This window comes from Asterias amurensis, chromosome 3, assembly GCF_032118995.1.
Source record: "Asterias amurensis chromosome 3, ASM3211899v1".
Taxonomy (NCBI): domain Eukaryota; kingdom Metazoa; phylum Echinodermata; class Asteroidea; order Forcipulatida; family Asteriidae; genus Asterias; species Asterias amurensis.
In genome coordinates, this window is record NC_092650.1 from 24372448 (window position 1) to 24395525 (window position 23078).

Below are 23078 nucleotides of genomic sequence, written 5' to 3' on the forward strand. Positions count from 1 at the left end.
TCTACACTCCAGTGAAACCCCATGGTAAAAGAACAAGGGAATGTCTAAACCTCTACACTCCAGTGAAACCCCATGGTAAAAGAACAAGGGAATGTCTAAACCTCTACACTCCAGTGAAACCCCATGGTAAAAGAACAAGGGAATGTCTAAACCTCTACACTCCAGTGAAACCCATGGTAAAAGAACAAGGGAATGTCTAAACCTCTACACTCCCATGAAACCCCATGGTAAAAGAACAAGGGAATGTCTAAACCTCTACACTCCAGTGATCCTAATCAATGTCAACCTCACAGGAACTTTTAACAATAACCTGAAACTAAAAGGTACATTACTATAAAGAAAAATACACAAGAATTTTGTGACACCAACAATGTCATCGTGTTAATTATTTTTGTTCACTTTAATAATTAATGGTGTTTATTAAAAAAAAGAAGAAAAAAGATAGACAACTTTATATTTACACACACAATTGAGATAATGCCCCCTAAAATAGGTTAACAAATTGTTTTATTGACTGACTAAACCTGTGACATAATACATACTGAACATTTTAAGCATAAAAAGCAAGAAACTAATATTAAACAACCATATACATGTAAATTATTTCATATTAAAAAAAAAAAAAAAATCTAGTTTGAATTTGATGAATGCCCAAGGTCTATATAACAATAAAGAATAAAGATTCCTTGATTTAAGTAGTGAAACAACACCACACAAAAAAAACAATACCCAGAAACCCCCTCCCCCCCAAAAAAAAAAAAAAAAAATTTTGTTTAATATGGCTTCTTCTTTGCATTTGTCTATGCTGGTTTTTGTCAATAGCCTGTTCGAACCAGCTAGGGTACACCTTGTGCGATCGGCAGGCCCCTTTAAAGCCATTGGGAACTTTCGGTAAACAGTATTGTCCAAAGGCCCACACTTCGTGTATCACAACTTACATTATATATAAAATAACAAACCTGTGAAAACTTAGGCTCAATCCGTCATCGGAGTTGGGAGAAAATAACGGGAAAACCCACCCTTGTTTCCGCACGAGAATTGATAATTGTTTTAATGTTTTCTCAAAAAGTAAAGCATTTCATGGAATATATTTCAAGAGAAGTCTTTCACCATTACCTTCTGTAATCCCTATAAGTTATTTGTAAATCTGTGAACTTTTATTTTTTTGTCTGTTCCGAAAGTGTCCAATGGCTTTAATGATACGGCATGGACACCTTTGGTAAATGTCAAAGACCAGTCTTCTCACTTGGTGTCTCTCAACATGCATAAAATAACAAACCTGTAAAAATTGGAACTCAATAATGGTCGCCAAAGTTGCGAGAGACTATGAAAAAATACTCTTGTCGTACAAGTTGTATGCTTTCAGATGCTTGAATTCGAGACCTGAGCTGAGGTGTCAAATTCAATTAAAATATTTAGGTGAGAAGTTACTTCTTTCCCCAAAACAATGTTACCTCAGAAGGAGCAGTTTCTCACAATTTTTATACTATCAACAGCTCTTCACTGCTCGTTACCAATTAAGTTTTTATGCTTATAATTATTTTAAGTAATTACCAATATAGTCCAGTGCCTTTAATGCTATTTTATATATTCGGAACTGCCTGATTTAGGTTTGCGTGGTTTTTAATTCTTTTTATATATATTTTGTATATATTTTTTTATGCAGGTCGCCTGACACACAAGGCCTGAAGGCCACTTCAAGGTGTGGGCTACAATTATTTTTTCCAGAGGCCGTTGCCACCTAGTCATAGGGCTGAAACAGGGTTACCCCTTTCACAGTCCATACGAATGTAGGCTTGGGTATCTTCAATTCGAAGCCTAACCGGTAGAGCAGAAAGCACTACCTCCCCAATTTTATGTAGCAAGTGTCATGACCGTGATCCGAACCCACACCCTGCTGATCAAACGCGCTCGGCCATGACACTGCCATGACACTGCCGTATTCGTTTCAATTTGAAGAAATGCAAAAAAAAAATCTATGCAACTCTCACCAGATGGGGACATTAACCCATTCATTTACTTTAATAGCATATACCTTTAAGGAGTGATAATAGTGATAAAATTTCTAATTAATTTACAACAATTAAATATGTATGTTTGGTATAAAATAATCAAAACAAAAATTGTTTAAGTATCATCTACATAGTTTGCTACCATCTTTGTCTATGGCCAATTTCTTTTTGGATACAATCAAGCAGATTCAACTGCCATGTTACCAAAAAGATTTAAAGATTCTTTCAAAATTGGGTTTTCAATCTTTTTGAAATGTGGCCCAAATCAGCAGATGACAGTAACAATGTGTAATAGCCTGAAGGTGGGTTCAGGAAGACACATTTGCCTGATGAAAATCACGAGCGATAATAATGTTCTTGCAGGAAGAATAATCCGTGTTGGGAATAAACAACCTGAGAACACTTTCTGACAGTAATGCTTCTAAAGGTGCGTTCGTTTAGCTTCCCTGGGTCGACCCCGGTCTACCCCCCGGTATGTTCGAATAGCTTTGACGGGCCCACCTGGGTCAGCCCCCAGTGCCCTGCTTGTGGAGTGGGCCACTTGGGGTGACCTGAGTTGCATGCCGTCACCACTAGAGGGCGAGTGTGATCGTTTGATTAGCTCTTGTCAGGGGCTCGCCCGGGTGAGCACTGCGGGGTGGTACACCCTGGGAAGCTTTATAATGAACGCACCCATCGATTCAAATTCTGAGGATTTAAAAGTGATATCTTTATCTATAACCACTTCGAAGTGAAATGATACTCACAATGCTTGCTACTATTAAAATCTGTTGTACTTTCTAACGAGTAAAGTCTGTAGTGCCATTATTTTAAGAGTGTTTACCAACATGACCAAAGGCTGTCGAGCTCTACAACATTTTAAAGCTAAAATGAGAGAGTACTTTTTGCGTGTGTATGCATTCCATTACAATAACTTTAGACAGAAATATCCAGAGAGGGACCCTGTCTGAAATTCCTTAGTGTCAGTTGATTTGTTTTTAAAATAAATTCCAAATTCCAGGTATATAATAAATTTTCTATGTGAAATTTAAGAAAAAAAACTTCACAGGACACGGGTGCTGTACAGATTCTTTGAGCTCAACTGAACATGCAGTCCATTGAATCTATATACATTTTTGAGCTGCACTTATATTTAACATGGATTGTTTTTTTTTTCTACTTCTTTTTCTTCAACTCCTCGAACCTCCGGCTCAAGTCATCGAAATCCACATCCTCTCCTCCGGCTGAGTTTCCCCCGACGCTGTTGTCCAACGGAGGGAAACTGTTGGTTGGGACTTGTGGTAAGTCAGGAACCGACAGATCGGGCTTAGGGGCAGATGGAGCAAGATTTCCTTGGTTTGTCTTTGGCGGATCTGTAGCAGAAAACAATTGCACAATATATTCAGTCTTAACTGTCATGAAGGTCTTGACCATTGATCTCTATTATATTGTCAAGATAGGACAAAGTGTGCGCTGGATGTATCAACAGCAGGGGGGTCGTCACACCAATCTGTATGCAACCCAAACGTATGAAATTTCGTGCCAGAGCAGAATTTTTTGCATTAAAATTTACTTGTTTTTCCTCAGTTTTAGATTATGATGTGAAAGAAATTGGATTCAAACCGAAAGGTTCAAAGTACCAAGGAAAGTACACAGAGTGTATGCAACACAGAGCTTTATTCTTACTCTGTGTGTGTGTTGTATTAGTATTCTTCCCCACCTGGGCCTGATTCTTAAAATGTTCAAAGTGTTTAAAATACTTACACATTGGATCATTCTCAGAATAGGGCGGTGCCTGTGGAAATATGATAAAAAAAGCAAAACTTATTTAATAAAATCAATCAAAGTTTACTGCCATCCTCAGTTTTCAGGTAGCACAGAATTTGATAATCGTGCAACATTTCTTTATAACTGATGAAAGACATAATTGGTCACTTTTAGCTGCTTTCAGATAAACATCCAGTAGGAGAGGGCTTATACAACAATTAGTTGAAATAAATTCTCAAGCACTCATGCAACCTTGCAAGGAGAACGGTTGCAGGTAGAAAGCCATTTATTACGTGGAGACTTTCGCAAAAAGGAACTGCCTATGCACAACAACATGCTGATCGACTTCTGCAAGTCCTTTGCTTGTAGGCGAACAATAAAACCCACGCACTAGGGGAAGCATCTTCTGATGCGTAAAATAATATTTTTATTGCTCGGAATTAGTTTGCGTGGAGTCTACCTTTTTGCGGGCCATACTGCTAACAGCTTTCCCCCCCCAGACAGACATTAGGACGGTTTGAATTCAGATTAAAGACTCAAATTTGTAAGCCCTGTTTTTGAGGATTAATTAAAAAGAATGGTGTAGGATATTTTAGAACACGGTAATATAGAAGAGTTAAGAAAATGGTGAAAATAGTAGTAAGCGTTTGAAACTGAAGACAAGAAATAAGATGTAAAAATTACCGGACTGTGTGCACCGGGAGGAGCTCCAGGCGCCTGAATAGAATAACAGGGAACACAAATTTTGTAATTAATTTTCGAAACTGGTGAGAAGTAAAAAAAATGGCAAATGTGGACTTTATAAAAATATCAATTGAGTTACAATGGAATTACTGAGGTAAACATAAAGGATCACACTGCAAACACAAAAATGACATGCAACTACGAGCAACAACCATGCATACAGAGTAAACATTATAAAGGATCTGAGATGTCATGTTTGATGGGACTAAGCCAGTTTTTAAGATTTGTCTTAAAATGATGTTAGTTTTCAGATGACGATGGCATGCGGGTTAAAAACCTTTTGCCTGTAATTGACTTTTGTGGAGGGCCATAAAGATAGGGTCATCGTTTGTTTTTTTGTCAACCGGATGCTTATTTTAAGACAACCCGCAAAATTCTTAAGAAAGTTACAATAAAAGTCACCTGTGAAAGTTTAAGCTTAAAGGAACATTACAGAATTGGTTTTTGCTAAAAAAACATTTGCTGGCAGTGTAAGCACTTTATGTAATCCACCATATACATAAACTGACAAATCTGTAGAAGTTTGGGATTGATCGGCCATCCTGGTCACGAGAAAATAGTAAAAAAACGATTACACTTTTTGCATGACATTGATGCAAAAAAAAAATGGTTAAAAGGCTCACTGAGCACAGAATTGTCTACTTCCGTAAGCCCAGAATCTGTGCTTACAATGCCATGAAATTGGGCCCTGATTGATGACAGCTTATGCAAGAGGTCTATATTGGCAAGCCCCACATATCCCCACTCACCAGAGGAGAAACAGGGCCAACAGGAGGTTTGTTAGGCAAAGAGGGTGGCCCACGTGATGCCCCGACATTGTTGTAAGCTGGGGGCCTTGAGTTAGAGCTTGATGCAGCATTCTACGTGCAAAGCAAAAGTTAAGTACCAGAAACAAAACAAACAAAAAAACAGAAAAGTACAGACCAATCCATTTAGGGCCAGTTAGATGTGTCTTGCATCAAGGTTCAATTTCACCAATACTGGGTAGCATTGACACTTTTTAATAGGTAGGTAGCATACCGTCTTAACTTGAGTCATGCCGACATTTCATAAGCCCTTTTTACACTACTCTTTCTCCAATGGGGCAACCCTGGGAATAACCAGCCAGCCCTTTTACACTTGGATCCCTTAACCCCTGATTTACCGCAAAGGGCCATACCCCGAGGAAGAGCCACCCCTGTTCCTGATAAGGGGTAAGCGTAAAACCCTTGGGTATCCTCAAAACGTGCTACTGGAAAGACAGTGTGAAAGTGTGCCAAGTAACTATGGGGTAACAAATCTCCCTGGGGCCTCCCCAGGGCTGGATTCCACGTGAATAAGAGATACAGTGTGAACAGGGGTATAGAGGCTTCAACTCGAGTCAAGCTAGCATGTCATATAGTTGCTTTAACATTGCTGGCCGGAGACACAAAGGCTATGCTGAGTTTATTAGTGCACCAGAATTGAAGAAAAACACTGGTACATGCCCAATGGATTGGTTTGCAGAAAAGCTACATTCTAGACAAAGCACATGCAGTAGTAGTAGTTTAATGCCGTGATACATTAGTGACAAGTGTTTTCATCCACTGGTAGCATTTTGAAACTTTTAAGAGGAATGTTTTCATGCAGAGAAAATGTGTATGTTTCGTAGCTTATGTGTGCCGTCCCACGTCAATGTCAGGCACTTCACCGAAATAGAGAAACGGCATTCAAAAAGTGAAGACAACCAACACATTCCAGCCATGTTATTATCAATGGAAAATGATGTCTTAAAATTTCTGTTATACCGTTGGTTGATCTGAACAATTTGACATTGTGTACAAAACCCATTTTGAGATTTGGTGAACACAATACTATGACAAGGGTTTAGGTAAATTTGTCAGAAGACACCCGAACCAAACAATGCACTTCTATAGTGCTCACTATATTTCAAATAGGCTTATGTAGGTTTGTCACATTTTACTAATACTTTTTGTCCACAGTTTTTGCCACCTTACCCTGTCTTTAACTGCAAGGCTAATGACAGGAACTGGTTTTACAAAACCAGTGATTTCATTGTATTCAATGATTTCATTAAATAAACTTGAAGTGAGAAGCTTTCATTCTGTGTTTTGATTGTTCTGAGGTGATGTTTGTCAGTTACACTTTCGGTCGTCTCTATGCAACATGCATAATTTTTGTAGAATTATTGTACATGTACATGTATGCATGTAATGTTGTCTATGTATGCACGTAGGAGTTGACTGAATCTAAAATGAACGCGAGGTCAAAGGTGCATTCATTAGGATCCTGACGTTCGCTCAAGGCAGGTATATGGCGTAATTTACAAGCCTTGAAGTGTGGCACCAGGGCCCAATTTCATGGCTCTGCTTACCGCCCAATTCTGCGCTTACGATCGCCATTCTCCTCTTACGTGCAAGCGCCGAATTCTGCGCCTACGATCGCGATTCTCCGCTTACGTGCAAGCGCCGAATTTCTGCGCTAGCCTTGTAAGCGTAGAATGCCTTGTAACATGGAGTATGCACGCGCAGAAGCCCAAAATTCGCCGCTAACCCATGAAACACGCTTGCCGTAAGCACAGAATTTCCTGCTTCCGTAAGCGCCGATTCTGAGCTTACGGTAAGCAGAGCCATGAAATTGGGCCCAGATGATGAGGCTTATGACAATTGAGCTCAGCATTCTCCTAGCTCTTTTTCTTCGATACTAAATAAATTCCAGCCATGAAAAAACCTGTTCACTCTTGTATCAGTGTTAAAGGAACACGTTGCCTTGGATCAGTCAAGTTGGTCTTTGAAAAGCGTATGTAACCGTTTGTTATAGAATGCATAATATGATTAGAAAGATATTTTAAAAGTAAAGTATAATGATCCACACAAGTATCACTCGAAATTGCGTGGTTCTCCTTTTACCTCGTCGACAAACACGGTCGGCCATTTATGGGAGTCAAATTTTTGACTCCCATAAATAACCGACCGTGTTAGTTCGCAGAGTAAAAGGAAAACCACGCAATTTTGAGGCAAATGTGTGTGGATCATTGTACTCTACTTTTTAAACATCTTTCTCACCATATGCGTTTGATAACAAACGATTACAAAGCGCTTTTCAAAGACCAACTTGACCGATCCAAGGCAACGTGTTCCTTTAAAGAAATTTTACTGCAATTAAACGTTATCAAACTAAACACACAAGCATGCATAGCAAGAATTTTTCTATGATAGTAAATAAGTTCTACCCATGAAACCTTTTCATTCTTGCTTCAGGGATCAAGAAATTTTACTGCAATTAGACGATATCGAACAAACCACCCAAGCATGCTTAGCAAGCAATTAAATAAGAGTTTGTAATATCTTACCGATTGTGGAGGGGGATAACTCTGCATTGCAGGTGGAGGGTAGGCCGGGTTCGCTGGAGGGGGGTAGGCTGGGTTTGCTGGAGGGGGGTAGGCCTGGGCTGGAGGGGGATAAGCCTGGACTGGAGGGGGGTAAGCATGAGCAGGAGGCGGGTAGCTATGCTGCTGGGGCGGGGCAGATGAACCACCGCCGCCACCTCCTCCTGGTCCCTTTTTATTTCCTGACAAGACTTCATCTCCAAGATCCATCAGGAGACCCTCAATCTCTGGAGGCTGGAAAGAAAGAAGAACTTATATCACCAACGACAGCCTCTTGCGATAAATTAAGAAAACTATTTCTCACCAAGATGTGATAATAAACCTTGCACTCTATTATGGACGATGGTATCAAGTAGCTAAAATTCTCCTGGAGACGAGCAGAGTGTACTGTTTGAAATGTCGAGACCAAATCGGTGCTTTTCAGAACCAAAACTCACTAAAAAAGATTTTACAAATGGTTGTTACCCCCAAGTTTACTATTTATAGTTCCTTTTTATTTTCAACGCCGTGCAAAGCTTCAAACACCCCTATAAATTGAATACTTTGAACGATATAAAAACAAGGAAGTACCAACTCAGCTGCTGTCTCAGAGAGTTAATAGACCGATCTATTAAGCTCCACCCATTGCTTAATCACAACCCATTGCACAACCAAAAGTCCGACACTATAAAGGCCGACATGCATATGCGTATGCTTGGCGCGCACAGCTGAGTTGTGCAGAATGGCATTGGAGAGGCTCACGTGTTCTTGCCTAATGGATCGGTGTATTGCATAAAATCTTGCCTGACGTGGAATGCACCTCCGAACAATGCACGCCTAATACTTCCATCATTTCGGGAGTCAATTACTTCGTGTACATTTTGACTCACGAAATGGATGCTTATAAAGGCATTGTTGCAGACTATAACCACAAGGTTCTTGCCGAGTGAAAATGGAAAAGCCAGATTTCATCAAATAATTATATTCTGCAACAATGCACAGACGAAATACATACAAAATCTGTTTATAAAACTCTTACTTATAGATCCTTGCCATTTGCAAATTTGTGTCAAAACATCCGCATAATAGAAACAGAAACTTTTCGTCCACCCCACAATCTGAAAATTCTCAAATCCCGTTCTTAACATTGTGACAACTCCATGTAAATGTTGACACCAACATTGTCTGCCAGAACACAACCTTTTGAAATTTGTATTGGCGGGGAACAATTACTCTTTGGAACAGACGCTGCTAAGTGTCATAAGCATCCTGTAACATTTGTTATAGGACTCCTATATGAAACTTTGGAGCATCACAGGACATGTGTTCAACCAAATGACAAGGACCTGTGTGTGTAGTATATAATAATAGTAATTATCTAATCATTATAATTAATTATACCCATCCTTTCATTCCAAACATCCTTTGTCCTCGCCACTTCACTCCTATTGGTTCATAGCCACCAATCTTGTTTCTGAAATAGAAACTTTGATTGGCTGTTATTTTCCCGCTTCTTTCTGGATCCTTTCCTTAATCCCTTTCCCCCTCTCTTTTTCTATAAATGGATATGTATTTGTTTGTACTTGTTTTATGCCTCCGAAGAAGGTCCGGATGGGATCGAAATCTAAGGCCATCTACCCTACTCATTATAATAATAGTTATAATTTATAAAACTGAGAGAAACTTACACTGAGAATTGATGGATCAGGCTCATACGCAACACTGTGACTCTTTGCAATTTCTACGAGGTAACTTTCAACCAGACGTCTTGATGGAGCCTGTACGCCTAGTTTATGCTTCAGCTGTATCAAGATATTGACAAGAATGAGTTTAACAGGATCTGTGCAACTAAATCAGGGTCCAAATTTATGTAGCTGCTTAGCAAAACAAAGCTGCTAAAGAAATTAAAAAAAAGGTATTGCATTCTGTTCTAAGAGCAGGGCGCTACCCACGCCTACATTATTATGGACTGTGAAGGAGGTATTAATCCTTTTTCACCACTAGGAGTAGGTGGAAACACACCCATGGCGGCAGCTGAATCCACATCCTCTGTCCCCCCAAAATTGTTTATTTTTATGTATGCGACAGTAATGTTAAAAAAAAAACCAAAAAACCAAACTGTCACATCAGATGATTCTGGAAGAAATCGACAGAAGAGCCCATAGGCCATGAACAAACCGCTGTCGAGTTTCACAGTCGTTAAATAAGCCATTTGCGTGTAAGATTTGAATATTGGCTGGTACAATGACGTGCTTGATCACAAGTTACCACTTAAATTTGAATTCACCAAACTAGACAGTTGCTGTGTCACATGGTTCGGGCCAAGCTTTTGCGTAGTTACGTAAGAGACGGTGAACACAAATACATGTACAATGTTTTGAATGAATGTGTATGGTACAATGGTACCAGTGTCTGCTCATCTGGAGGTTGCTAGATGGTATAGATAGTATAAAACCACAGTTGATGGTATTTAACGGTCACACAGTAGGAGGGTTGACTGTGTACTGTATGGATGCATTCACCACATGTCCATGTTGTCTTTTTACTTCGAGGTATTTATGAGTGCACATTTATGTCCAAATTACGAAAGCAATGACATATTAGGTACACATTGGTTCAATATTAAGCAGCAATTTAAAGACAACATTCATAAATACCTCAGACAGTTTCGCGGTTCCTATTGGTGGAGGGTATTAAACGCGTCACGTGGGGGTGTTTCAACTTTGATAATGACCAGTGTTTATAGCCGGTTGTGAGCGGGACAGTTTCTTCATTCCTATTGGTCGAGAGCAACTGCCGAGGCCTGGTTCTTGATAATTTACCTCGACTTCGTCTCGGTAAAATTATCAAGAACCAGGCCTCGTTGGGTTTAAACCACTAGTTGAAAACCCCTTCACCACACATTGATTCCCTTATTATTGTATTGTATGACAGCGTTGTAATAAATGGTATAGCTCATCTTTCCTTCAAAAGTGGATGCTTAAGTTCAGATATGAAACAGTAATGGGTCAGACCATAGAAAACATTTTGCCATACAGTGGCGTCATCATTGACCAATGAACACACTAGAAGTGGTCTATGCACGCTGACATCTTGCCATTTTGCCATACACACGTGTTATACGATGATCATTTTGCCATACACAAGTATCGCACGGTATCGATACGCCGCGTCCACAGACGACACAGAGGGTGGCCGAGCTCAGCGTTCTCCGGGTTCTATTTCTACGGGTCAGACACAGTTCGCCTCTTACTTACCCCTTCATTAATGGATTCTGACTCTCCCTTTTTACAACAATCCCCAAATTCTCTCCCATACTTTAGAACAAGTTGCTCTGAAACCTGAAAAATAAAGAAGGTACAGTTGGAAAGGGTTTTAATTTTAATTCATTCTTTCTTCAAGAGTCCAGATGTGCATTTTGAGACTTACAAACAAAATATTTGAAGTCAGGCCAGGAATTTCATCTTTGTGAAGGGCAAGGCCATTTTCATTCAAAGGGCACTTCCATTGGAAAATATTAAAGTTAATGGGAAACCTTTGAAGGGGCACCAAGGCTAAGACAAGGGGCAACAGAGGCAATGACCTCAGTGTAACTCCAGGTCTGTGACCGGGTTTTCAATTTTTCTAGGAAAACCCCAATGTTCCAACTAATTTTTTTTTTAATTAGCACAATTTGAAAGTTGAAACTATTTTTCACAACTGAAAACAAGTGGGTTGCACAGTATTTATGTAGCATGCAGGGCAAGTTGAGTAGTGATGTCTACTAGCCTATAGTAATTTTTACTGGATAATGTTCGCCAATCACACATTATACAAATAATAAAATAACACATTTTGAAGGTTTAAACTAGTATTCACATCTGAAAAGAAAGAAATTTGAACATTCAACACAAGTAGGTCGCACAGTATCATAAGCCCATAGGGCCTGTTGAGAAGTTATGTTAACAAGTAGTTTTTATTGGACAATGTACGTAGGGCTAGTGTTAAGGGTGAGCCGTGGTTCAAGGGCAGGGCAGCAATCGTCTTTATGGCTAGCCTTGCTCAAGGCAGTCGAATTATTCACTCCGAAAAAAAGACCGCCGCTGTATAAAAACCCACCCGTATTCACTGTGCATAAAACCCACCCGTATTCACTGTGCGTAACATCGCACGACACGATGCCCCCGTACACTATCCGCATGCGGAGGCCGTTAGGCCGACAGCCTTGTAGGGTCTGTGTTGAAGCCACTGACCTCATTACTATAATAAGCGAAGAGTTCCCACGGTCAGCTCATTACCATAATGCCCGCGAAAGATGAGACATGTCTACATCATCACACACCACCACCACGGACGCTCAGCGAGCATGATAGGCGTGTGTGATTGGACGTCAAAATGAATAATTCATTTACCTCACATCCTGTGTTGTCTGATAGGTCTGACGAACGATATACATATTCATGAGCTGCATACTAGCATATCCTAGAGCCCCCCCAATTTCGTCCACTATTGGAATTTTTTCAATACAACACATTAAAACGGGAAGATACAGACCCGACAAGGCTGTCGGCCTGACGGCCTCCGCATGCGGTTAGTGGTGTACGAGTGCGATGACTTGTGTGAACAGTATTCGTGCGATGTGACAGTGTGTATACGGGTGGGTCATTCGGTGTGATCGCACACACCATGCACAGGGTATACGGCGGGTGGGTTTATAGCTGCGTCTTTTCGGAGCGAATAATGCGACTGCCTTGAGCAAGGCTACTTTATGGCCTACATGTACTACACGTATGTAAAGTATAAAAGTAAAAAATGAGACGATACTCCAAGTTATCTACTCTCATTACTCTCATCTACTATCTTAGGATTGTATGGACTTTCTCTACCACATGTTCTGCCGTCGATTTCACAAAACTCTTCCTAACTTAGGATTAATCTTCGGACTTGGGACGAGTCCCAACCCTCCACTGTAGCATGCAGACCTTAAGATTAATCCCAAGTTATAACTCGTCCTAACTCGAGGACAAGACGAGTCCTAACTCGTTGTGAAATCGACGGCAGGATTTCTTCCTAGCTTAGGCTTATGTTAAAATTTTGGTCATTGTAAATGTGTATACTGTTTTTATTTAGCACCATGAGCACTCTGATGGATTTGTGCGCTTTATAAGTTTTCATATTATTATGAGATAGGAAGTTGGGAGGATGTGACTTACTGATTTCAATTCTGCCACTTCGGCAGACATTCGCGGTGTGACCCAGATCACGCTGGCTACTGCCTCTGCGATCCCGGGGTCCAGGGTCTTTGTGGCTTGGATCAGACCTAACCTAGCGAGCAGCAGGTCTAGATACAGCTCCACGATCTCCATGCCCTCAACAAGGTAATCCTCACGGATTATATGCTCTACCTGCAAGGAGAAAACATGTTTGGAAGAGGTTTAAATGAAAAGCAAACTTTTTCCTCACTTCGTCATTATAAAGTAGGATTCGAGAAAAAGTCGGTTGTGCGGTAACAACTACGTCAACAACATTATCTCATAAAAAGGTTTGAAAGTCTTAAAGGCAGTGGACACTATTGAAAATTACTAAAACTAATTACTAGTATAAATCTTACTTGTTAACAAGTAACGGGGAGAGGTGGATAGTATAAAACATTGAGAGAAACGGCTCCCTCTGAAGAAACATAGTTTTCGAGAAAGAAGTAATGTTGAGTATTTTTTCTTTCATTAACTCGCAACTTCGATGACTGATTGAGCTCAAATTTTCACAGGTTTGTTATTTTATGCAGACGTTGAGATACACCAAGTGAGAAGACTAGTCTTTGACAATTACCAACAGTGTCCAGTGTCTTTAAGATGGTCATCCCTGACTTTTAAGAGCGTCTTACCCTGATCCTTGCTCTCTCATCTTTACCCATCGCCAGATAATCAGCAATCTCCTTTCTTGCCTTCTGTGCCTGTTCAGCTGTAAATCCAAAACATAGGTTTGATACAATATTAATGGTAAACAGGGTTTGAGCAAAACTTAATATCTTAGAATAGGGGGTCCAGGGCGCGATCAGGGCACAAGTGTTTTGGGGAAAAATACAACAATGCAGGACGCTTCCTCAAACTTTAAACTGGACCAGAATTTATTATACAAGAACAGAATCCAAATGAAAAAAGCTACCCAAGTTCTGACACAGGTCAACATGCATGGTCACTGTTTTTATTTGAACAATTACTACACAAAGAAAGACATGATTGTAAGAGAAACTTGATCTCATCATTCCCATTAAACCTCCCGTAAAGGCACTAGACACCCTTGGTAATTGTCAACGACCAGTCTTCTCACTTGATGTATGTATCCCAGCACTATGCATAAAATAACAAATCTGTGAAAATATGAACTCAATAAGCCTTTTTGAGGTATGGCGGACGTGATACGCGCGCGTCTTACGCCGAGACTGGTGCCTCGCTCACCATGTTGGTGGTCATTAGTAGTGCTGGGCGAATAGTGAAATTTTGTTATTCGGATACCGCTGGCCAACTATCCGAAATTAACCGGATATTTGAATAGTTTTTTCGCCGCTAGACGGCGCTATTTAAAAAATAATTAAAATAACAATATGTTTTTTTTTGTTTTTTTTTCCGCTAGAGGGCGCTGTTCGTTTGTGAATGAGATCTTATGGGCGGACTGATATAAGTTTTATACAGTGTCACTCGGTTCATTCATAAAAATGACCGGATCTAATTTAAAGATGGCGATTTGCTTTTTCTTTTGATCGTGATTGACTCTATGTGAAGGAAAACTTTTGTAATCTTTGAACAAATTACGTCAGAAATGTCATTGTTTTAACTCTTCACGGAGGTGAGCATAGTTAAATACTTAATTTATGCTGTTTTATGCTGTCTTGATAGAAGTTTCATAAGGATTCAGACAAAACATTCATATCAGTTGTCGCCCGACGTCCGCGGATATTCGGATTTTAAAGAATATCCGGTTACTCGGTAGTAATTACAGAATTATCCGGTTTGTAAAGGTATTCGCGCCCTATGCGGATATCCGGTTAAGAAAACAAAGGCATTTGTGGTTACGGATAGGAAAACCTATTCGCCATTAACCGGATATTCGAATAATTCGCCCAGGCCTAGTCATTAGGTTTACGTGTAAACGCCACATCCCCTAAAATGCGCACTTCATTGAATAACATACGTTCTATTTCTATTGTAAATACGCACAAATTTACCACAACTTTACAGTGTTGTAGCATTGTGTCCGCCATACCCCAAAAAGGCTTATAGGTCGTCAAAGTTGCGAGAGAATAATGGAAGAAAAACATGTCTACGACATGAGGTTGGTTCCGCTTTTGCTCCCTGAATGTTGAACGAACCTCAGTCATAGTTCTAAGTGTACCTGTTTACTTAGAACCTCAGTCATAGGTCTAAGTGTACCTGTTTACTTAGAACCTCAGTCATAGTTCTAAGTGTACCTGTTTACTTAGAACCTCAGTCATAGTTCTAAGTGTACCTGTTTACTTACTCTTTTTCTTCTCCAGAAGCTTCAACCTGTTGATTGACAGACGAGCTGTTGTGGAGAATTTTGTAGATCTAAACCCGCCACTAAACATTATTGTTTCAGTTGTTCACGCCGTTTCTAAAGATAAGATGTTCTCTCCCTGTCTGGATATAATAATGTTCCGTTTATACTTCATGGTTTATCACCAATATATGTTCAGGAGCTCATTATATTTATAATCATGAAATCACTCTCTCAAACAACTGGGTCCTAATATTTGCCGTCAACTCGCTTGGTGCTGTCAATTCGGCGTCAACTCAACCAATATACATTTAAAATCCACAAAAGAAACTTAGAACTTCAAAGTATTACCTAAAAGATAATTTCATAAGTTTTAGGTTATATTTTAGTTATTTTTACAACATTTAATTGAGTTTTGTTCTTGTGAAAAAATGATCGTGAAGCAGCAAAGCTGTCGGCCGCCATCTTGCTTTTTCACAGGGCTTGCACAACATGGACAACAGAGGGCACTTTCCTGAAAAGGGAATAGTCTTAGCCCAAGGCGTCAATTATCGGTACCGCATAGATAGTGTATTTATATGTACTGCGCTTTGTGTAAATTGATCGCTGACAACTTTAGTCAAGACTAAACAATACCTGCAATCTGCGTAGTGGTTGAGTTACGGCGAGTTGATGGCACAAGTGAGTTGACGATGAGTTGACGGCAAGTAGTAGGATTTTAGGACCGAAACAACTTGAGTTGTCTAACCCCTCAAAAAAATCAAAGGCTACCCTAGGTGATTGGGCACTTGTGTAAGCTCCTCCAAAACTATACTATATGGACTAAGACAATCTGCTTCACTTAATGTATTTAAAGCCACTTGACACTAGGACTATTGGTAGTTGTCAAAGACCAGTCCTCTCAAGACTCACTTGCTGTATCTGCATACATGCTCGTTGCGATAACATAACCCTCCTGCCGACGGCGGAGCCGGAGGGTTACGAAGCTTATTCAAGTGAAAAAGGCGAAATAGTTTAGTCAATAGATTTGCTCAATTTTTACCACTTTCAAAAATCATGACACAAATTCTAGGAACACGAACTTGTCATATGTCTGTATTACTATTATTAGTCTTGTTATTTTATACTTGTCTCGTGGTAAAATGTAATTCCATAATAAATTAAAAGTCATAGACATATATTATTATATACGAATGATCATGATGAAAAAGATTACAAAGTAAGTGGTGGCAGCCGGAAATATGATTTCCAACACAGCAACACTAAGTTACTAAAAAGCAGTCTTCTCAGTTTCTCCTTTCGATATTTAATGGACTCGACTAAATACGACACCAGCCATGGAGGTAGAAATAGACTACCTCCATGCACCAGCCAACTTGTTACCTTCTCTCCAATCTGCTTTCTTGTTTACGTCGTCGGGTTTTCGGAACGTCGGTGTACAACTGTGTGGAATTCAGCATCATCTGATTTTTAACGGTCCTACTAAAAGCCGACAACGCCGACAACGCCGACAACAAGTCCAGAGCGCCGCCAACACGCCGCCAACACGTTTTAAATACCTCAAAAATGGCAAATAAACCATATACATTTTAGAACTATATGTGTTCTGTAATATAAACATAAAGTTAATGTAAAAACTTCACAAAAAGTGTGAATTTTTAACCAGAAAAAAACTTCACTTGCACGGAAAGCGGTCGGACGCCATCTTGGCTTAAAAACCGTGTTTGGACCAGACCATTATGATACGGGTAGATTTAGCACTTGTCAACAACAGAGGGCGGGCTTCATGTGAAGACCTTCACTGCAGTGTGCACAGTGCATGACGCCCGCCCTCTATTGCTAAGTTTGACTCACCCGCATCATAATGGACTGGTCCAAACACGATTTTAAGCCAAGATGGCGTCCGACCATTCTCCGTGAACGTTAAGTTTTTTTTCTGGTTAAAAATTCACACTTTTCGTGAAGTTTTTCCATTAAATTTATGTTTATATTACAAAACACACATAGTTCTAAAATTTATATGGTTTATTTGCCATTTTTGAGGTATTTAAAACTTGTTGGCGGCGTGTTGGCGGCGCTCTGGACTTGTTGTCGGCGTTGTCGGCTTGTTGTCGGCTTTTAGTAGGACCCGATTTTTAATCATCGTTTGTACATAAACATGAAAGGGCCTCACCCCAGACTTCTCGACTCAGTGTACTCCATTGGAAGCGCCACAGTTATTACCAGACTATTTTCAGAATATATTTTAGCACGTGCAGTTGGTAATTTTAAAGGCAGAGTGTAGTTAGTGATAAATTTAGTGACGTCATGCTATTATTAGCATTATTTATAGAATGTGTAATCATAAGCATGTGACAATATTAAACAACGTGTGAGTGTTTACATACAACGCCCAAAGTCTTCGACCAAGGCCGGTGTCAGATGCAATTGTGTCCGCCATGCAATACTGTCGCTCCGGACAATCGTGTCCGGGGGCGCTATTTCCCCCCCCCCCAAACGACTTTGCATTTTTTTGCAATGATTTGGTAAAAGAGCAGGTCAATTTCATCATGACGTAATTTTGACGGAAAGACCCAATTTTGACGGAAAGGGAAAAACAAATTGCAATGTCGTTTGGAAAAAAAAAAAAATTGCGTCCGGGGCTATGAAAAAACCGTCCGGTTGACTGCCATGCCCCATGTGCGCGCGTACGAGCATGCCTGCACTGAATTACCTACGTACTGTATATGCAGCATGAATATACACGTATTAATGCCATTTGACACTTTCGGTTAACAGTATTGTCCAAAGGCCCACACTTCGTGTGTCACAACCTATAATTATATAAAATGACAAACCTGTGAAAATTTAGGCTCAATCGGTCATCATCTGAGTCGGAAAAAACAACGGGAAAACCCACCCTTGTTTCCGCACGTTTCGCCGTGTCATGACATGTGTTTAAAATAAATCCGTAATTCTCGATATCGATATCGAGAATTGATATTTGTTTCAATGTCTTAAAAAGTAGAGTATTTCATGGAATAATATTTCAAGAGAAGTCTTTCACCATTACCTTCTGTAAACCCTGTAAGTTATTTGTAAATCTGTGATTTATTGTTCTGTTCCAAAAGTCGCAAATGGCTTTAAAAAATGATTGCAGCGAATACCCAACGGCCGAACATGACATGCAATTAGCTTGTAAAAAAAAGGCGAACGTGTTCCGTCGACCAAGGGCGTTTAATTTACTGCAAGGACGGTTTTGCACAGGGGCGGACACAACTGATGCAAAAAATGTGTCCGGGCGGACACAATTGCATTATGCAGCAGCGTCCGGGCGGACACGATTGCATATGCAAAACCGTCAGGCGGACATAATTGCGTATGCAATAATGTCCCCCGGATAGTATTGCATAGAGGACTTAATTGGATGCGAGACCGGTGTCAGATGCAATTGTGTCAGCCATGCAATACCATCCGCTCCGGACACTTTTGCATATGCAATCATGTCCGGGGCTATGCAAAAACCGACCGGTGGACATATAGGCATCGACTGTACATGTATGTGCGCGCGTAAGCGAGCGTGCATGCAATGAACCTACGTATATGCAGCATGAATAATTCGTATTTTATGATTGCAGTGAATATTACCCAATGGCCGTACATTTCCCATGTCATTCATAAACATACATGCACTTAGGTTGTGAAAAAAATTACGAACGTGTTCCGTCGACCAAGGGCGTTTATTTGGTACAAGGACAGTTTTGCACGGGGGCGGACACGACTGCATATGAAAATGTGTCCGGGCGACACATTGCATTATGCAGCAGCGTCCGGGCGGACACGATTGCATATGCAAATGTGTCCGGCGGACATTATTGCATATGCAATACTGTCCTCCGGATAGTACTGCATATAGAGGGCATAATTGCATGCGACACCGGCAAGCTAGAAATTTTATCTCCGGGAGAGATAAAACGAGATCGTTCCGCTTTCGTCTCCACGATCGAACGTGGAGACGATCGTAGCGCTCGGTCATCCAGTGCTTTTATCAGTGAAATTGAATTGCTCCTTTTGACTGTTGAATAATGATTCAACTGAGCATTCAATTTCAAACGAAATTGAATGAACCAGGACGTTTTAAAGTTTATGATTTTTCGTTGCTGAAATTGGCCGGGAAACCTATACTAACTTTTAGCTTTTATGTGCATACAAAGTGGTTACTTGAAATAAAAACCAACAGTCAGAGTATAAAATAAAATAAAATAAAATAAAATAAATGGTTCGGCCAAAGTCTGAACAGTCTCATCCCTGGTATAGTTTCTCTGAAGAATTCAGCTGGAGCCTTTTACTATGCATCTGAAATCACACAAAGTAATGCAACATACCTGTTTGATATTATTATTCTCTTGCAAATTCGATGACCGATTCAGCCCACATTTTTTACAGGATTGTTGTTATTTCATGCATTTAATATTGTAACGATTCCGGGGTGGGGTATGGTTCTGATGAATTTAACCAAGCCGCCACTCTGGAATCTGAAGAAGTCACAGGGTAAGGATGAAACATAACATTGGGGGATTGTCCTAAAACTCTACTGATGAGGCACATTGAAATAAATCAACTGTTTCAAACAGAGGGTTGACATTAACCGCAATGAACTAAACCGTGTGTACTTTATTCAGCCATGTTCAATCACAAAATGGACATAGCGCCCTCTCTTGATTTAAACGGTATTAACTTAAGGTATTCTGCAATCAATCAGTCCGCTGGTTCATTCGCACGCAGCAGTACATGGTAGCGTGGCTGCTCGTGTTGTAGTAATCTAATGAGAATCGTCAATGAATAAAGTGAGTAGCATCATTTTTGCGCGTGTGTGCGTTTCTTGAATGGTCTTGAGTTCTTGAGGTCTTGAATGGTCTTGAGTTCTTGAGGTCTTGAGTGGCGATCTCGAGTCTGGCATGCCGGCATGGCAGCGACTGAGCCCCGATCTCTGGTTTTCGTCCCCTTTTAAAGCCTATCAGAAGTACGCGCTGCACGCAGCTTGCCTAAGCCAGAGAACTGATTGGTTAATTTATAAGTGTCAAGAAGACAAATATTATGTAAACACATTTGGTAGCGTGCGCGCTAGCAGTTTGTAAGCGTGCGCGTAAAGCGCACGCGAACGCACAGTCCCATACGCACAACCATTTGTGTGAACACTAATATATTTAGCTGAAGTTAAACTTACAATAATGGCGAATTAGCAAGACATTATAAATAAAAGAGATAGTATACAAATATTGACTGCTTCGAGTGCTATGGTTAAAACTATGACTCACGAGGTGATCCCCGGAGCGTTCTATTTTCCCAAGGCGAAGCCGAGGGAAAATAGAACGCTCCGGGGATCACCGAGGGAGTCATAGTTTTTAACCATTGCACGAGTAAAAGCAGTCAATATTTGTTTTATAACACCCCAAACATTTCTAAATACTGTACTATTATTATTATTAAGTTACAGACCTGAATGCTACAACCCACGGACGACGCGAATACAGATTGCAAATACTTTTACTTACTGTGTTGCATGTAGTGTCGTGCAATCCGAAATGGTTACAGACTATTAATTTATCATCCTCGTACACGCAACGGACGTCTGGGTACTGCACGCCGTGTGCTAGTCTGTCGGACTAGCGCACGGCGCCGTGTGCTAGTCTTCGGACTAGCGCATGGCAAACCGACGCACTATCACACGGCCGTCGTCTAGCAAAACTAAGACATGTCATGTGACGCGCTCTAAACCAATGAGCAGGCAGAATACTTGCAAGGGGTGTTATAAAATTAAATTGTCTCAACAACTCTATAATTAATTCTAAAACGCAAGGCAGTTTTCGCCACAATATGTTGGGATACAACAGCTATATGCGCGCCTTTGCCTGTGTAGAAAAAGTGTTGGTCCATGGTTAGCCATGGACGCGGTAAACATTTCACGTTCAAAAGGCGACGCACTAAAGTGGATCACAGATCATGACGTAAGACCACCAACGATGACAAAACTTTGATTATAGGTTGCAAAAGACCATCACATGATTATTACAACATCCTAAATGCAAAAGCGTGAAAAGGCACTCTTTTAAGAGACATATCAGAGGGACAACTTTTTGAGTGATTTTTGACTCTGTCCCGGAGTGAAGCTCCTCTAAAAGAGTGAATAACCACCACTCTTTTTAAAGAGCCATATGAGGGACAACTCGAAATGTAAAGAGTGGTGTTTTTCAATGTATAAAGTTACTTCAAAAACATCTGTCCCATGATTAGTTGTATTCCATTAACTAGACCCAGTAACTTGGGCCGTGTACTCATTTTTGAAGATATTTACATTTGGCATTTTCGTACTTGCTAGACCCAGTACGAAAATGCAAAGGCCATGAATATGGAAACAAGTACAGGGCCCCATTTACTACCAATAACTAGCTTCAAAGACGATCCCCTCTAAGCTTTAATCTCAAAAAAAAAAAAAAAATCCCGTGTTTTAACAAAACCCACACTTTTTACAAGCGGGTCGCGCCTTGTCTTTTGAGGAATGTTCACTTGAAAAAAAAAAAAAAAAGAAAAAAAAAAAAAACCAACAACGAAAAATACGTACGATAAATAAGTAGGCCCTGTAGGGCTAATCAAATACACGACAAATCAAGAGAGCTACTTAAAGTCAGTAGCCTGAACGTCTGACGTCATTCTTTGAGGCTCGTATAAAGACAGGGGCCCAGTCTACTTAGGTCACAAAATAATGACAAGTTTGAATGCTAGATGCTTAGGCCGTGTCCGAAACGGCGACTTCGGCTACAGCTATGGCTAGATCGCGCGCGTCTGCCTATTCTTCATTACTGGTAGACGCGCTGATCTAGACGTAGCTGTAGCCGAAGCCGTCGTTTCGGACACGACGGCCTTACTTCAACAACTATTACCAATTTCAGTTAAAAATCACCTAATTAAACTATCATGCTACCGTTGTAACATCAATTAATATGAATAATACTTGTGGTAACACAACAATGAAAGACTCTGTGTTAAAAAAAAACAACCGTAAACTCTCACAAGAAGCTGCTATGTTCATCTATAAGTAACGTCTGAATATATTTATGTTGGTATATATTTTGGTTAAAAAGGTTAGATTTAAAAAATACACATCTGTATTAACCTTTTTTTCTTGATCTTTCCCTTAATCCATTTCCCCTCCTTTTTTCTATAAATGTTTATATAATGTTTGGACTTGTTTAAGCCTCTGAAGAAGGTCCGGTTGGATCGAAAGCTAAGGCCATCGTCCCTACTTATTATATATTAACCGTAAAGTATGTAAGAGTAACTATAAATAAGGGAATCAATGTGTGGTGAAGAGGTTTTCAACTAGTGGTTTAATCCCAACGAGGCCAGGGCCCAATTTCATAGAGCTGCTTAAGCAAACAATTTTGCTTAAGCAAGAAATTCATTGCTTAGTAAAATCAGATTACCGGCCAAGACTCCACTCAATTGTAATGCTATGTAAACAACAGCTTAATACTAGTCTTAAGCAATGTATATGGCAGGAAATTTCGGCCAGTAACATGTGTAATATAACCGAGCTATTTTCGTGCTTTAGCAATTTTTTTGCTTAAGCAGCTCTATGAAATTGGCCCCTGGTTCTTGATAATTTTACCGAGACGAAGTCGAGGCAAATTATCAAGAACCAGGCCTCGGCGGGTTTAAATCACTAGTTGAAAACCGATTCAACACACTTTGATTCC

General features: G+C 40.2%; 1 protein-coding gene across 2 annotated transcripts; it reads right to left on the reverse strand.

Annotated features, from left to right (window-relative positions):
- Nucleotides 1-376: 376 nt before the first annotated feature.
- Nucleotides 377-17194, reverse strand: LOC139934939 (IST1 homolog). Of its 2 annotated transcripts, XM_071929368.1 has the most exons (11): nucleotides 16726-17194; nucleotides 15346-15485; nucleotides 13712-13788; nucleotides 13041-13232; nucleotides 11106-11189; nucleotides 9537-9650; nucleotides 7834-8103; nucleotides 5252-5362; nucleotides 4443-4475; nucleotides 3756-3786; nucleotides 377-3364 (listed from the first exon to the last, which is right to left on the reverse strand). In XM_071929368.1, the coding sequence occupies exons 2-11, from the start codon at nucleotides 15431-15433 to the stop codon at nucleotides 3168-3170; spliced, it is 1197 nt and encodes a 398-aa protein (XP_071785469.1). In that variant the 5' UTR covers nucleotides 15434-15485; nucleotides 16726-17194; the 3' UTR covers nucleotides 377-3167. The 2 variants fall into 2 exon arrangements, with proteins under 2 accessions (XP_071785469.1, XP_071785470.1); XM_071929369.1 differs by lacking the exon at nucleotides 5252-5362 and having other exon boundaries at nucleotides 16726-17193.
- Nucleotides 17195-23078: the final 5884 nt, after the last annotated feature.

Excerpts from the sequence above, each read along its gene's own strand:
- LOC139934939 (XM_071929368.1), bottom strand. The coding sequence starts at position 15,433 with ATGTTTAGTGGCGGGTTTAGATCTACAAAATTCTCCACAACAGCTCGT. Across the intron at positions 13,789-15,345 it reads GCTTCTGGAGAAGAAAAAGA|CTGAACAGGCACAGAAGGCA; the intron begins GTAAGTAAACAG and ends TTGGATTTACAG. Across the intron at positions 9,651-11,105 it reads CAGAATCCATTAATGAAGGG|CTGAAGCATAAACTAGGCGT; the intron begins GTAAGTAAGAGG and ends ATCTTGATACAG.